Raw genomic sequence first — 12,908 nt, 5'->3', positions numbered from 1 at the left:
GATAACATCTTGATATCTATGGAATGTAGAGGTTCAAACGGAACCCCTTGAAGAACTGAAAGAACTAAATTCAGACTCCAGGGAGGAGTCAAAGGTCTGTAAACAGGCTTGATCCTGACCAAAGCCTGAACAAAAGCTTGAACATCTGGCACAGCTGCCAGTCGTTTGTGTAACAAGACAGATAAAGCAGAAATCTGTCCTTTTAGAGAACTCGCTGATAATCCCTTATCCAAACCTTCTTGGAGAAAGGAAAGGATCCTAGGAATTGTAATCTTACTCCATGAGAATCCCTTGGATTCACACCAACAGATATATTTTTTCCATATTTTATGGTAAATTTTTCTAGTTACAGGTTTTCTGGCTTGAACCAGAGAATCTATCACAGAATCCGAAAACCCATGCTTAGATAAAATCAAGCGTTCAATTTCCAAGCCATCAGCTGGAGAGAAACTAGATTTGGATGTTCGAATGGACCCTGTACTAGAAGATCCTGTCTCAAAGGTAGCTTCCATGGTGGAGCCGATGACATATTCACCAGGTCTGCATACCAAGTCCAGCGTGGCCACGCAGGAGCTATCAAAATCACAGAGGCCCTCTCCTGTTTGATCCTGGCTACCAGCCTGGGAATGAGAGGAAACGGTGGAAACACATAAGCTAGGTTGAAGGTCCAAGGCGCTACTAATGCATCCACTAGAGTCGCCTTGGGATCCCTGGACCCGTAGCAAGGAACCTTGAAGTTCTGACGAGACGCCATTAGATCCATGTCTGGAATGCCCCATAATTGGGTCAACTGGGCAAATATCTCCGGGTGGAGTTCCCACTCCCCCGGATGGAATGTCTGACGACTCAGATAATCCAGAGAAAGTCAAATTTCGTGTGAGCACCTGAACAACTGCACAGTCTTTATGTTTTGAAATAGATAACTTCTGTTCCTTTAAGTGAAGACAGGAACAGAGTGTGTTTGTTAAAGACTCACCCCGCTTGAGGATCCCTGCCAGGTGCCGCAGCTGAAGAGGAGACTCGCCCGTCCACAGAGAGCGTGCATTCACATTCCGATTTACCTTAAGGCCGTGGGTATACTCCGTCAGAGTCCCTTCATGTGCCTCCGGCTTGGTCACTGCTCTCCTCCTGGGCCGTTACTCCACTCGCGGAAACCTGCGGTAACTTGGCGTGTGACGTCACCGATTCTTTTTGCTTGCGGCTTCTGGGTCCTTTCGCCGTCGGATCAACCTCAGGTGTTGGCTTAATCACCTTGCGGATATAGAAGTGTCAATGTGCTTGCTCCGTTTCTCGAATAGCAAATTACAAAGTGATGAGCTGCACCAAAGTACTTCTTTTAAAATTGCTTTATTGTAGATCACAAAAAACTTCTCCAGGGAAGTATACTATTATGACAACAAAGAAGGGGGCTTGGTGGTGTGTGTGGATGACACCCAAAGAGCTATTGCTGACGCGTTTCAGCCGATAGGGCCGTAGTCGTAGCATAAAGCTCTTAATCTCAACTACCTTTAAATACCTTGTGCACAATTGTGATTGGATAAAAACATTTATCCTGGGCGTTATCCAGAACACACCTATTTAGCCCAGTTTCACATACATCGGTTCTAAATAGAAACAATTGTTACATACTGTTTAACTAGTCACAAAAAATTATAAATTATCATTGCAAACATCAAAGATCAAAAAATTCAAATGCATTAGTATACTCAAAATATTCTTATTTGTTACATTACAGAAAAAACTTTTCTTAGAACTTTGATACACTTGCTCTATTTCTGAGAACAAGGCGGAATAAACCTTCTCAATGAGGAATAAATGTTCTTTTTAAGAAAATTCTGTATAAATTATCATAACTACTTACTTATGTTTATGATTACTTAGAATTACTTAGAAATTGCTATAGTTAGAAGGTGAGAAATGATTTAAGCTGTCATAGTGCTCTTATAATTAAACGAAGATTATCATTTGATATAACATATATATATATACGGGGATAACGTACCAATTTTTTAGGGTCATTCTGAATACACAGACCAAGAACTACTCCCAGAAGTTGATGATATCAAACTCCGAATTTAAACCTTGTGGTATTCTTGTTTTTAGTCTGTGTATCCAGAACGCTTCCCTTTTGGACAAGAGCTTGTCCCTATCTCCACCTCTAGTTTTGCAAGTTACTTTTTCAATAATGGTCCACCTTAAAGTGTCAGCTTTTTTATTATGTTTCAAATTGAAATGCTGTATCAACGGAGTAGTCAGTTTACCTGCCTTAATATTATTTACATGTTCACGGATTCTATCTCGTGTTTCTCTAGAAGTGAGACCTGTATATTGGACTCCACAATCTACACAAGTAAGCAAATATACCACATAAGTGGCTCTACAGTTTAGGCAGGAATAGTGACTGAATCTCTCCCCTGTTACTGTGCACAGGTCTCACTTCTAGAGAAACACGAGATAGAATCCGTGAACATGTAAATAATATTAAGGCAGGTAAACTGACTACTCCGTTGATACAGCATTTCAATTTGAAACATAATAAAAAAGCTGACACTTTAAGGTGGACCATTATTGAAAAAGTAACTTGCAAAACTAGAGGTGGAGATAGGGACAAGCTCTTGTCCAAAAGGGAAGCGTTCTGGATACACAGACTAAAAACAAGAATACCACAAGGTTTAAATTCGGAGTTTGATATCATCAACTTCTGGGAGTAGTTCTTGGTCTGTGTATTCAGAATGACCCTAAAAAATTGGTACGTTATCCCCGTATATATATATATATATATATGTTATATCAAATGATAATCTTCGTTTAATTATAAGAGCACTATGACAGCTTAAATCATTTCTCACCTTCTAACTATAGCAATTTCTAAGTAATTCTAAGTAATCATAAACATAAGTAAGTAGTTATGATAATTTATACAGAATTTTCTTAAAAAGAACATTTATTCCTCATTGAGAAGGTTTATTCCGCCTTGTTCTCAGAAATAGAGCAAGTGTATCAAAGTTCTAAGAAAAGTTTTTTCTGTAATGTAACAAATAAGAATATTTTGAGTATACTAATGCATTAGAATTTTTTGATCTTTGATGTTTGCAATGATAATTTATATTTTTTTGTGACTAGTTAAACAGTATGTAACAATTGTTTCTATTTAGAACCGATGTATGTGAAACTGGACTAAATAGGTGTGTTCTGGATAACGCCCAGGATAAATGTTTTTATCCAATCACAATTGTGCACAAGGTATTTAAAGGTAGTTGAGATTAAGAGCTTTATGCTACGACTACGGCCCTATCGGCTGAAACGCGTCAGCAATAGCTCTTTGGGTGTCATCCACACACACCACCAAGCCCCCTTCTTTGTTGTCATAATAGTATACTTCCCTGGAGAAGTTTTTTGTGACCTACAATAAAGCAATTTTAAAAGAAGTACTTTGGTGCAGCTCATCACTTTGTAATTTGCGACTCAGATAATCCGCCTCCCAGTTTTCCACTCCTGGGATGTGGATCGCAGATAGGTGACAGGAGTGATCCTCCGCCCATTTTATGATTTTGGTCACTTCTCTCATCGCCAGGGAACTCCTTGTTCCCCCCTGATGGTTGATGTAAGCAACAGTCGTCATGTTGTCTGATTGGAATCTTATGAATCTGGCCTTTGCTAGTTGAGGCCAAGCCCTGAGAGTATTGCATATCGCTCTCAGTTCCAGATGTTTATCGGGAGAAGAGACTCTTCCCGAGACCATAGACCCTGAGCTTTCAGGGAGTCCCAGACCGCGCCCCAGCCCACTAGACTGGCGTCGGTCGTGACAATGACAAGTCTGTAAAGTCCCCATTCCACTGTTTCAGCATGCACAGTTGTAATGGTCTTAGATGAATTCGCGCAAAAGGAACTATGTCCATTGCTGCAACCATCAACCCTACTACTTCCATGCACTGAGCTATGGAAGGACGTGGAACAGAGTGAAGAACTTGACAAGCGTTTAGAAGTTTTGACTTTCTGACATCTGTCAGGAAAATCTTCATTTCTAAAGAATCTATTATTGTCCCCAAGAAAGGAAGTCTTGTCGACGGAGACAGGGAACTTTTTTCTATATTCACCTTCCACCCGTGAGATCTGAGAAAGGCCAGAACGATGTCTGTGTGAGCCTTTGCCTTTGACAGAGACGACGCTTGTATCAGAATGTCGTCCAAATAAGGTGCCACTGCAATGCCCCTTGGTCTTAGAACCGCTAGAAGGGACCCGAGTACCTTTGTGAAAATCCTTGGAGCAGTGGCTAGCCCGAATGGGAGAGCCACAAACTGGTAATGTTTGTTCAGAAAGGCGAACCTTAGGAACTGATGATGATCTTTGTGGATAGGAATATGTAGATACGCATCCTTTAGATCCACGGTAGTCATAAATTGACCCTCCTGGATTGTAGGTAAGATCGTTCGAATAGTTTCCATTTTCAACGATGGCACTCTTAGAAATTTGTTTAGAATCTTTAAATCCAGAATTGGTCTGAAGGTCCCCTCTTTTTTGGGAACTACAAACAGATTTGAGTAAAACCCCAGTCCTTGTTCCACAGTTGGAACTGGGTGTATCACTCCCGTTTTTAACAGGTCTTCTACACAATGTAAGAATGCCTGCCTCTTTATTTGTTTTGAAGATAAGTGAGACATGTGGAACCTTCCCCTTGGGGGTAGTTCCTTGAATTCCAGAAGATAACCCTGAGAAACTATTTCTAGTGCCCAGGGATCCTGAACATCTCTTGCCCAAGCCTGAGCGAAGAGAGAGAGTCTTCCCCCTACTAGATCCGGTCCCGGATCGGGGGCTACTCCTTCATGCTGTTTTGGTATCAGCAGCAGGCTTCTTGGCCTGCTTACCCTTGTTCCAGCCTTGCATCGGTTTCCAAGCTGGTTTGGTTTGTGAAGCATTGCCCTCTTGTCTAGAGGCTGCAGAGTTGGAGGCCGGTCCGTTCCTGAAATTGCGAAAGGAACGAAAATTAGACTTATTCTTGGCTTTGAAAGGCCTATCTTGTGGGAGGGCATGGCCCTTACCCCCAGTGATGTCTGAGATAATCTCTTTCAATTCTGGCCCAAAAAGGGTTTTGCCCTTGAAAGGGATATTGAGCAATGTTGTCTTGGAAGATACATCCGCTGACCAAGACTTTAGCCAGAGCGCTCTGTGCGCCACAATTGCAAACCCTGCATTTTTCGCCGCTAATCTAGCTAACTGCAAAGCGGCATCTAAAATAAAGGAATTAGCTAACTTAAGTGCGTGAATTCTGTCCATAACCTCCTCATACGGAGTCTCTCTACTGAGCGACTTTTCTAGTTCCTCGAACCAGAACCACGCTGCTGTAGTGACAGGAATAATGCACGAAATAGGTTGCAGGAGGTAACCTTGCTGTACAAAAATCTTTTTAAGCAAACCCTCCAATTTTTTATCCATAGGATCTTTGAAAGCACAATTATCCTCGATAGGAATAGTAGTGCGCTTGGCTAGTGTAGAAACTGCCCCCTCGACCTTAGGGACTGTCTGCCATAAGTCCTTTCTGGGGTCGACCATAGGAAATAATTTCTTAAATATAGGGGGGGGGACAAAGGGTATACCGGGCTTTTCCCACTCCTTATTCACTATGTCCGCCACCCGCTTGGGTATAGGAAAAACGTCGGGGTGCACCGGAACCTCTAGGAACTTGTCCATCTTGCACAATTTTTCTGGAATGACCAGGTTGTCACAATCATCCAGAGTAGATAGCACCTCCTTAAGCAGTGCGCGGAGATGCTCTAATTTAAATTTAAATGTCACAACATCAGGTTCTGCCTGTTGAGAAATTCTACCTGAATCAGAAATTTCCCCATCTGACGAAACCTCCCTCATGGCCACTTCAGATTGGTGTGAGGGTATGACAGAGTAATTATCATCAGCGCCCTCCTGCTCTACAGTGTTTAAAACAGAGCAATCGCGCTTTCTCTGAAATGCAGGCATTTTGGATAAAATATTTGCTATGGAGTTATCCATTACTGCCGTCAATTGTTGCATAGTAACAAGCATTGGCGCGCTAGAAGTACTAGGGGTCGCCTGCGCGGGCATAACTGGTATAGACACAGAAGGAGATGATGTAGAACTATGTCTACTCCCATCATCTGATGAATCATCTTGGGCAACATTACTATCTGTGGCAGTACTGTCCTTACTTTGTTTGGACGCTATGGCACAATTATCACACAATTTTGAAGGGGGAGACACATTGGCTTCCATACATACAGAACATAGTTTATCTGAAGGCACAGACATGTTAAACAGGCTTAAACTTGTCAATAAAGTACAAAAACCGTTTTAAAATAAAAACGTTACTGTCTCTTTAAATTTTAAACAGGGCACACTTTTTTACTGAATATGTGAAAAACTATGAAGGAATTGTTCAATCTTAACCAAATTTTCACCACAGTGTCTTAAAGCACTCAAAGCATTGCACCCCAAATTTCAGACCTTTAACCCTTAAAATGACAAAACCGGAGCCGTTTATAGTTTTAACCCCTCTACAGTCCCAGCTACAGCCTTTGCTGCGACTTTACCAAACCCAGGGGGGTATACGATACCAAATGAAGCCTTCTAGGGACCTTTTCAACTACTTCCAGACCCATACACATGCAGCTGCATGTCCTGCTCTCAAAAGTAACTGCGCAGTAATGGCGCGGAAATGAGGCTCTGCCTACTACAAAGAAGGCCCTTCCTGACTGGGAAGGTGTCTAAGCCAGTGCCTGCCGTGAAAATAACTTCCCCAAAGTTATAAAGTGTGAATTTTAACCTCAAGCTGTATAAAATGCCCAAATAAAGCAATCGATCTAGCCCATAAAAGTGTCTACCAGTTTTATAGCCCATATTAAGCCCTTTATTCTGTTTGAGACTAAGAAAATGGCTTACCGGTCCCCATGAGGGGAAAAATGACAGCCTTCCAGCATTACACAGTCTTGTTAGAAATATGGCTAGTCATACCTTAAGCAGAGAAGTCTGCTAACTGTTTCCCCCAACTGAAGTTATCTCATCTCAACAGTCCTACGTGGAAACAGCAAACGATTTTAGTTACTGCTGCTAAAATCATATTCCTCTCACAAACAGAACTCTTCATCCTTTTCTGTTTCAGAGTAAATAGTACATACCAGCACTATTTTAAAATAACAAACTCTTGATAGTAGAATAAAAAACTACAACTAAACACCACATACTCTTCACCATCTCCGTGGAGATGTTGCCTGTGCAACGGCAAAGAGAATGACTGGGGTGGGCGGAGCCTAGGAGGGACTATATGGACAGCTTTTGCTGTGCTCTTTGCCATTTCCTGTTGGGGAGGAGAATATTCCCACAAGTTATGGATGACGCCGTGGACCGGACACACCAATGTTGGAGAAAACATCAGTCTTAAAGGGTCACCAAACCCAAAATGTTTCTGTCATGATTCATGTAGATCATCCAATTTTAAACAACATTCCAATTTACTTATATTATCAAATTTGCTTCATTCTTTAGATATCATTTGTTGAAGATATAGCAATGCACATGGGTGAGCCAATCACACTAAGCATCTATGTGCAACAACCAATCAGCAGCTACTGATGCTATCTAGATATGCTTTTCAGCAAAGGATATCAAGAGAATGAAGCAAATGAGATAATAGAAGTAAATTATAAAGTTGTTTAAAATCGCATGCTCTTTCTGAATCATGAAAGAAAAAAAATGTGGGTTTCATGTCCCTTTAATACTGCTGCTTATTGACCTCTCTGCCAATTCAGAGTTGGCGAACTTAAAAATATTCTTTCATCCTGGGATGATCGACAGCCCCTGCTCTTTCACAACTGGTTGCATGAGAACTTGGGGGCACGCTACTTAAGAGATTGCTTGAGCCCTTTTAAAGGAATAGTCTGATCAAAATTAAACTTTCATGATTCAGACAGAGCATGCTATTTATGAAACTTTCTAATTTACTCCTATTATCAATTTTTCTTCGTTCTCTTGTGACAAATAATCTAGTGAGCAAGATAATTGAGTTACATTTACAGTCAGTTATTGCCCAACATGACTAATACTGGCTACCGAGTTGTGACCGTCATGTGGAAGCGGCATGTATAGGTGGCTGTTTGGCAGTTCTACAACAGGATCCTTTATGTGCTGTACTGTGGCGGAAAACAGCTGTGGAGAAAACTGAAGCAGCCACAATTCCGTCTTATTGAGAGTGACCGGGATGCTCTTGTAAATAAAAAGGAATAACGGTGCACACTATGAGGTTTAACCTGGTGCGGTACCCCCCCCTTATTGGAAATAATCCCTCCTATGTATTGTGTTCTCCTAAAGAAGCCGCTACAGAAATATATATCTACTGAGTGTGCCGTGTAGCACTAAGAGCTCAGAGTCTACTTTGGGTGGACAGCCCCCTTGATTTCTTTTATGGAGAATAGTACAACATTATCTCTGGAGTGCCCAGTGGTTGTTTAAGGGACTGTCTACATTATGGTTGTAAACCATATATTTTTATCCAGTAATTTTTTGGTTTTAACAAGGTTTTTTATCTGCAAATGGTGGTGGATGATGTAAAGCATCGAATTTGAAAATAAAAAATATTTAAAAATCTAGTGCAACTTGCGCCATGCTTTGCCAGTATTACATCACATGCTCTTTTCTTTTTGTTAATTAGTTTTTTGTAATTAAAAGAGGCCTCATTATAATCTATTTTTTAGGCTTATAAAGTTGCATGTCCAAGTGACAGAATAATTAAGATGAAAGAAAAATGGCATTCAATAAATGGTCTGCACATAGGAAAGATGCCCTGAACTGGAAAGATATGAGCAAGAAAGCCCTTGGCCACCAGCTCCGCTAATATAAAAAAGTAACAGGACCATCAGTGCATTTGATAAAAAAAAGGTAACATGACTATGTTCTTTAAATGATTTTAATAATTCAGCCCTTATATCCATGCTTTAGCATCACAGTATTAGTATTGACACTTACCTCCCTCTCTCAACAGCCAAGGCATCAATTTCATCAAAGAAAAGTATTGAAGGAGAAACAGCTCTTGCCTTTCTAAAGATCTAGAAAGAAAGAACATACAAAAACACAGTAAACATAAAAAATAATACGCACAACAGTTGTGTTATATAAGTATATCAATTTCATTTTTAAAAGACAGCAGTAGTTTGTGGCCTCTTAATTTTTGACCATACCACTTGTATTCTTTAGAAGAAACTAAAGGACCCCTGATGACTTTGCTAAGTCTTTATTGTTGGTATACTATGCACTCACTTACTTCTTCATTATTGGTTACTTTTGAATACACGGACACATTGGGGCATATTTATCAAGCTCCGTATGGAGCTTGATGCCCCTTGTTTCCGGGAGCCTGAAGGCTTCCCGGAAACAGAAGTTATGAAGCAGCGGTCTAAAGACCGCTGTTCCATAACTTGTCTGCCTGCTCTGAGGCCGCGGACAGAAATCAACCCGATCGAATATGATCCGGTTGATTGACACCCCCTGCTAACAGGCAATTTGCCAGAAATCTGCAGGGGGCGGTATTACACCAGCAGTTCAGAAGAACTGCTGGTGCAATGATAAATGCCAACAGCGTATGCTGTTGGCAATTATTGATGTGCAGCGGACATGATACGCTACTCGCACATTGATAAATATGCCCCATTATCTTTTAAGGAATTTGACTACTGTAGTTATCATTGTGTAAAAGGCAATAAGATTTAAAACCCACAGAACTAAAATTACCATTATCATAAGGATGAAAGTTCACTGACCTAACTTTTATGCTCTCTATATTTAACAACAGTATAAGGAAAATGTACAGGATACTGATTGAGGCCAAGGGAAAAGTTACTAAATAGAAATTAGTATAAGTTTTTTCTTCTTAATTTAACTAATAGCTGATAACCCTGAATCCAAGATCCAACAAGTAGACATGAATAGAGTAAGTAGAAAGCAACACTTCAGCTAAATAAAGGCAAATCTTAAATTTAAGGGACAGTAAATGCTTTGCAACTACAAGACATTTCTGTTGTTCTGCTGTCATTAGACAAACTCCAATAACCATTTGCCTAACTTGGAGGAGACAATCCCCACCGGTGAAATATATATCACTCCAACAAGCAGCTGTACACTGAGGGGAAAAGGGCCTCAACTCAATCTGAGAACCCCACTCTCAGAAGAATCAAATGCACATGTTCATTCTTTGACCACCTCCAGCAGAAGTTAAGACAAGACTGAGATACTGGTGAGGTGGGAGGGGTTTTATAGAGTTCTTGGGGTTTGGGAATCTTTTACTCCTCCTAGTGGTAGGGAAGAACAATTCACTGGAGTGATGGATTGTGGAAGAACAGGGTAAAACCGAGCAGGCACTCCAAGGGGTAGTGTAAAATAAAATACAAATTTTACTGAAGCAAAAAAACGATTAAAAACAGCAAAAGCTACATGCTCTTGTGGAGCCAAGGAAAAACTGACAGACAACAGGCATGTCTGAAAATCTTTTTCAAATATGTTTTATTATGCATAATTAAACATTTTATATTTAAATCATAAGGTGTTAAAGGAATAATTGTACTGAAATTTTTATCACACATAAGTAGTTTAAGATTAAGATACAACTAATACTGTAGTAACATAGTAACATAGTAGATGAGGTTGAAAAAAGACAGAAGTACATTAAGTTCAACCTATACAAATCTAAAATACTTACAAGCTCCAGTTAAGCTTAAATAATCCCACTAAAAGGTGATCAATTTAATACTAGCAATCATATCTATGAATTTTGTTTATAGACAGAAATGTATCCAAACAATTTTTAAATGTATCTAGTGTATTGGCATTCACTACCTCCTTTGGTAATGAGTTCCACAATTTTATTGCTCTTACAGTGAAAAAACGTTTCAGTTGCAGGAGATTAAATCTCCTTTCCTCCAACCTTAAAATGAGTATTGGCTTTGTATTTCCTACTAATGCTCACTAGATGATAAGATTAACTGCCTCTGCATTAGTGGTGGAGAGGGACAAGCTCGGTTATCAGTTTTACTAAACTAAAAGCCAAGAGTAATAAACTATCACATTGGCTTTCAAATGGCCACCTGTCTTGTCTTAGTTGAATTAAGGCTAAAAAGATGTCTGTCTTACCAAAAATCATAATTTATGCTTACCAGATAAATTCCTTTCCTTCAGGATAGGGAGAGTCTAAACACCCCTAATCTGCCCCCCCCTACACCGCCGACACCTACTTTATACTTATTAACCCCTAAACCGCCGCTCCCGGACCCCACCGCAACTCAGCCAATAGGATTTTTCCTACCTTAATTCCGATTGGCTGATAGAATTCAATCAGCCAATTGGAATTCAAGGGACGCCATCTTGGATGACGTCACTTAAAGGACCAGTCATTCAGTCGTCGGCCGTCGGATGAAGAGGATGCTCCGCGTCACATGTCTTGAAGATGGACCCGCTCCGCTCCGGAAGGATGAAGATAGAAGATGCCGTCTGGATGAAGACTTCTGCCGGTCTGGAGGTCTTCTTCTGCCCGGATAGGATGAAGACTTCGGACCCTCTGGAGGACCACTTGTAAAGACGGCTCAAGGTAGGGTGATCTTCAGGGGGTTAGTGTTAGGTTAGGTTTTTTTTAAGGGGGGTTTGGGTGGGTTTTATAGTAGGGTTGGGTGTGTGGGTGGTGGGTTTTAATGTTGGGGGGGTTGTATTTCTTTTTTTACAGGTAAAAGAGCTGATTACTTTGGGGCAACACCCCGCAAAAGGCCCTTTTAAGGGATATTTGTAATTTAGTGTAGGGTAGGGATTTTTATTATTTTGGGGGGCTTTTTTATTTTATTAGGGGGCTTAGATTAGGTGAAATTAGTTTAAACTTCTTGTAATTTTTTTTAATTTTCTGTAATTTAGTGTTTGTTGTTTTTTGTACTTTATTTTATTTTATTTAATTGTAAGTAATTGTAGTTAGTTTAGGTTATGATTTATTTTACAAGTAACTTTGTATTTATTTTAGCTAGGTAGTTATTAAATAGTTAATTCTAGCTAGTTACAAACTTCCATGTAAAATAAAAATAAACCCTAAGATAGCTACAATGTAACTATTAGTTATATTGTAGCTATCTTAGGGTTTATTTTATAGGTAAGTATTTAGTTTTAAATAGGAATAATTTAGTTAATAATAGTAAATTTATTTAGATTTATTAAAATAATATTTAAGTTAGGGGGGTGTTAGGGTTAGACTTAGGTTTAGGGGTTAATATGTTTATTATAGTGGCGGCGGTGTGGGGGGCAGATTAGGGGTTAATAAATGTAATGTAGGTGGTGGTGGGCTCCGGGAGCGGGGTATAGGGGTTAAACATTTTATTTAGTTGCGGCGGGGTCCAGGAGCAGCAGGATAGGGGTTAATAACTTTATGTAGGTGGCGGCGGTATAGGGGGCGGCAGATTATGGGTTAATAGGTATAATGTAGGAGGTGGTGGGCTCCAGGAGCAGCTGTTTAGGGGTTAATACATTTATAAGAGTTGCGGCGGGGTCCGGGAGCGGCGGTTTAGGGGTTAATAAATTTATTAGAGTTGCAGGGGGCTCCGGGAGCGGTGGTTTAGGGGGTAAAGCTGTATAGTATAGTGTGGGTGCTTAGTGACAGGGTAGCAAGAAAGCTGCGAATAAGCCGAAGAGCAGCGAGATTGATGACTGTTAGTTAACAACAGTCCGCTGCTCATCGCCCCATACTTGGTGCGCGGCTTTTTGAAGCTTTCTTGATAAATTTGGGGAACGTATTCAGGTCCGCGGCGGCAATGTTAGGCGATCTTAGGTGAGCGTATTGGGGCCGTCAAATGCAGGTAAGTAGACAGCTTGATAAATAGAGGCCTAAGCGTTCTCCACGCAGTCAGCCTCAGAGAATC

At 40.4% G+C, this 12,908-nt stretch overlaps 1 protein-coding gene across 1 annotated transcript in view; it reads right to left on the bottom strand.

Moving 5' to 3' along the window:
* SPATA5 (spermatogenesis associated 5) overlaps positions 1-12,908 on the bottom strand; it is a 1,265,813-nt gene that overhangs the window by 921,383 nt on the left and 331,522 nt on the right. The window contains exon 13 of the mRNA XM_053703628.1: positions 8,992-9,071. Within this exon, the coding sequence (XP_053559603.1) occupies positions 8,992-9,071 (80 nt within the window). The remainder of the gene's footprint in view (positions 1-8,991; positions 9,072-12,908) is intronic.

Source organism: Bombina bombina, chromosome 2 (assembly GCF_027579735.1).
Source record: "Bombina bombina isolate aBomBom1 chromosome 2, aBomBom1.pri, whole genome shotgun sequence".
Taxonomy (NCBI): domain Eukaryota; kingdom Metazoa; phylum Chordata; class Amphibia; order Anura; family Bombinatoridae; genus Bombina; species Bombina bombina.
Note: the sequence above shows the minus strand (reverse complement) of the source record. Positions and strands in the feature narration are given on the sequence as shown.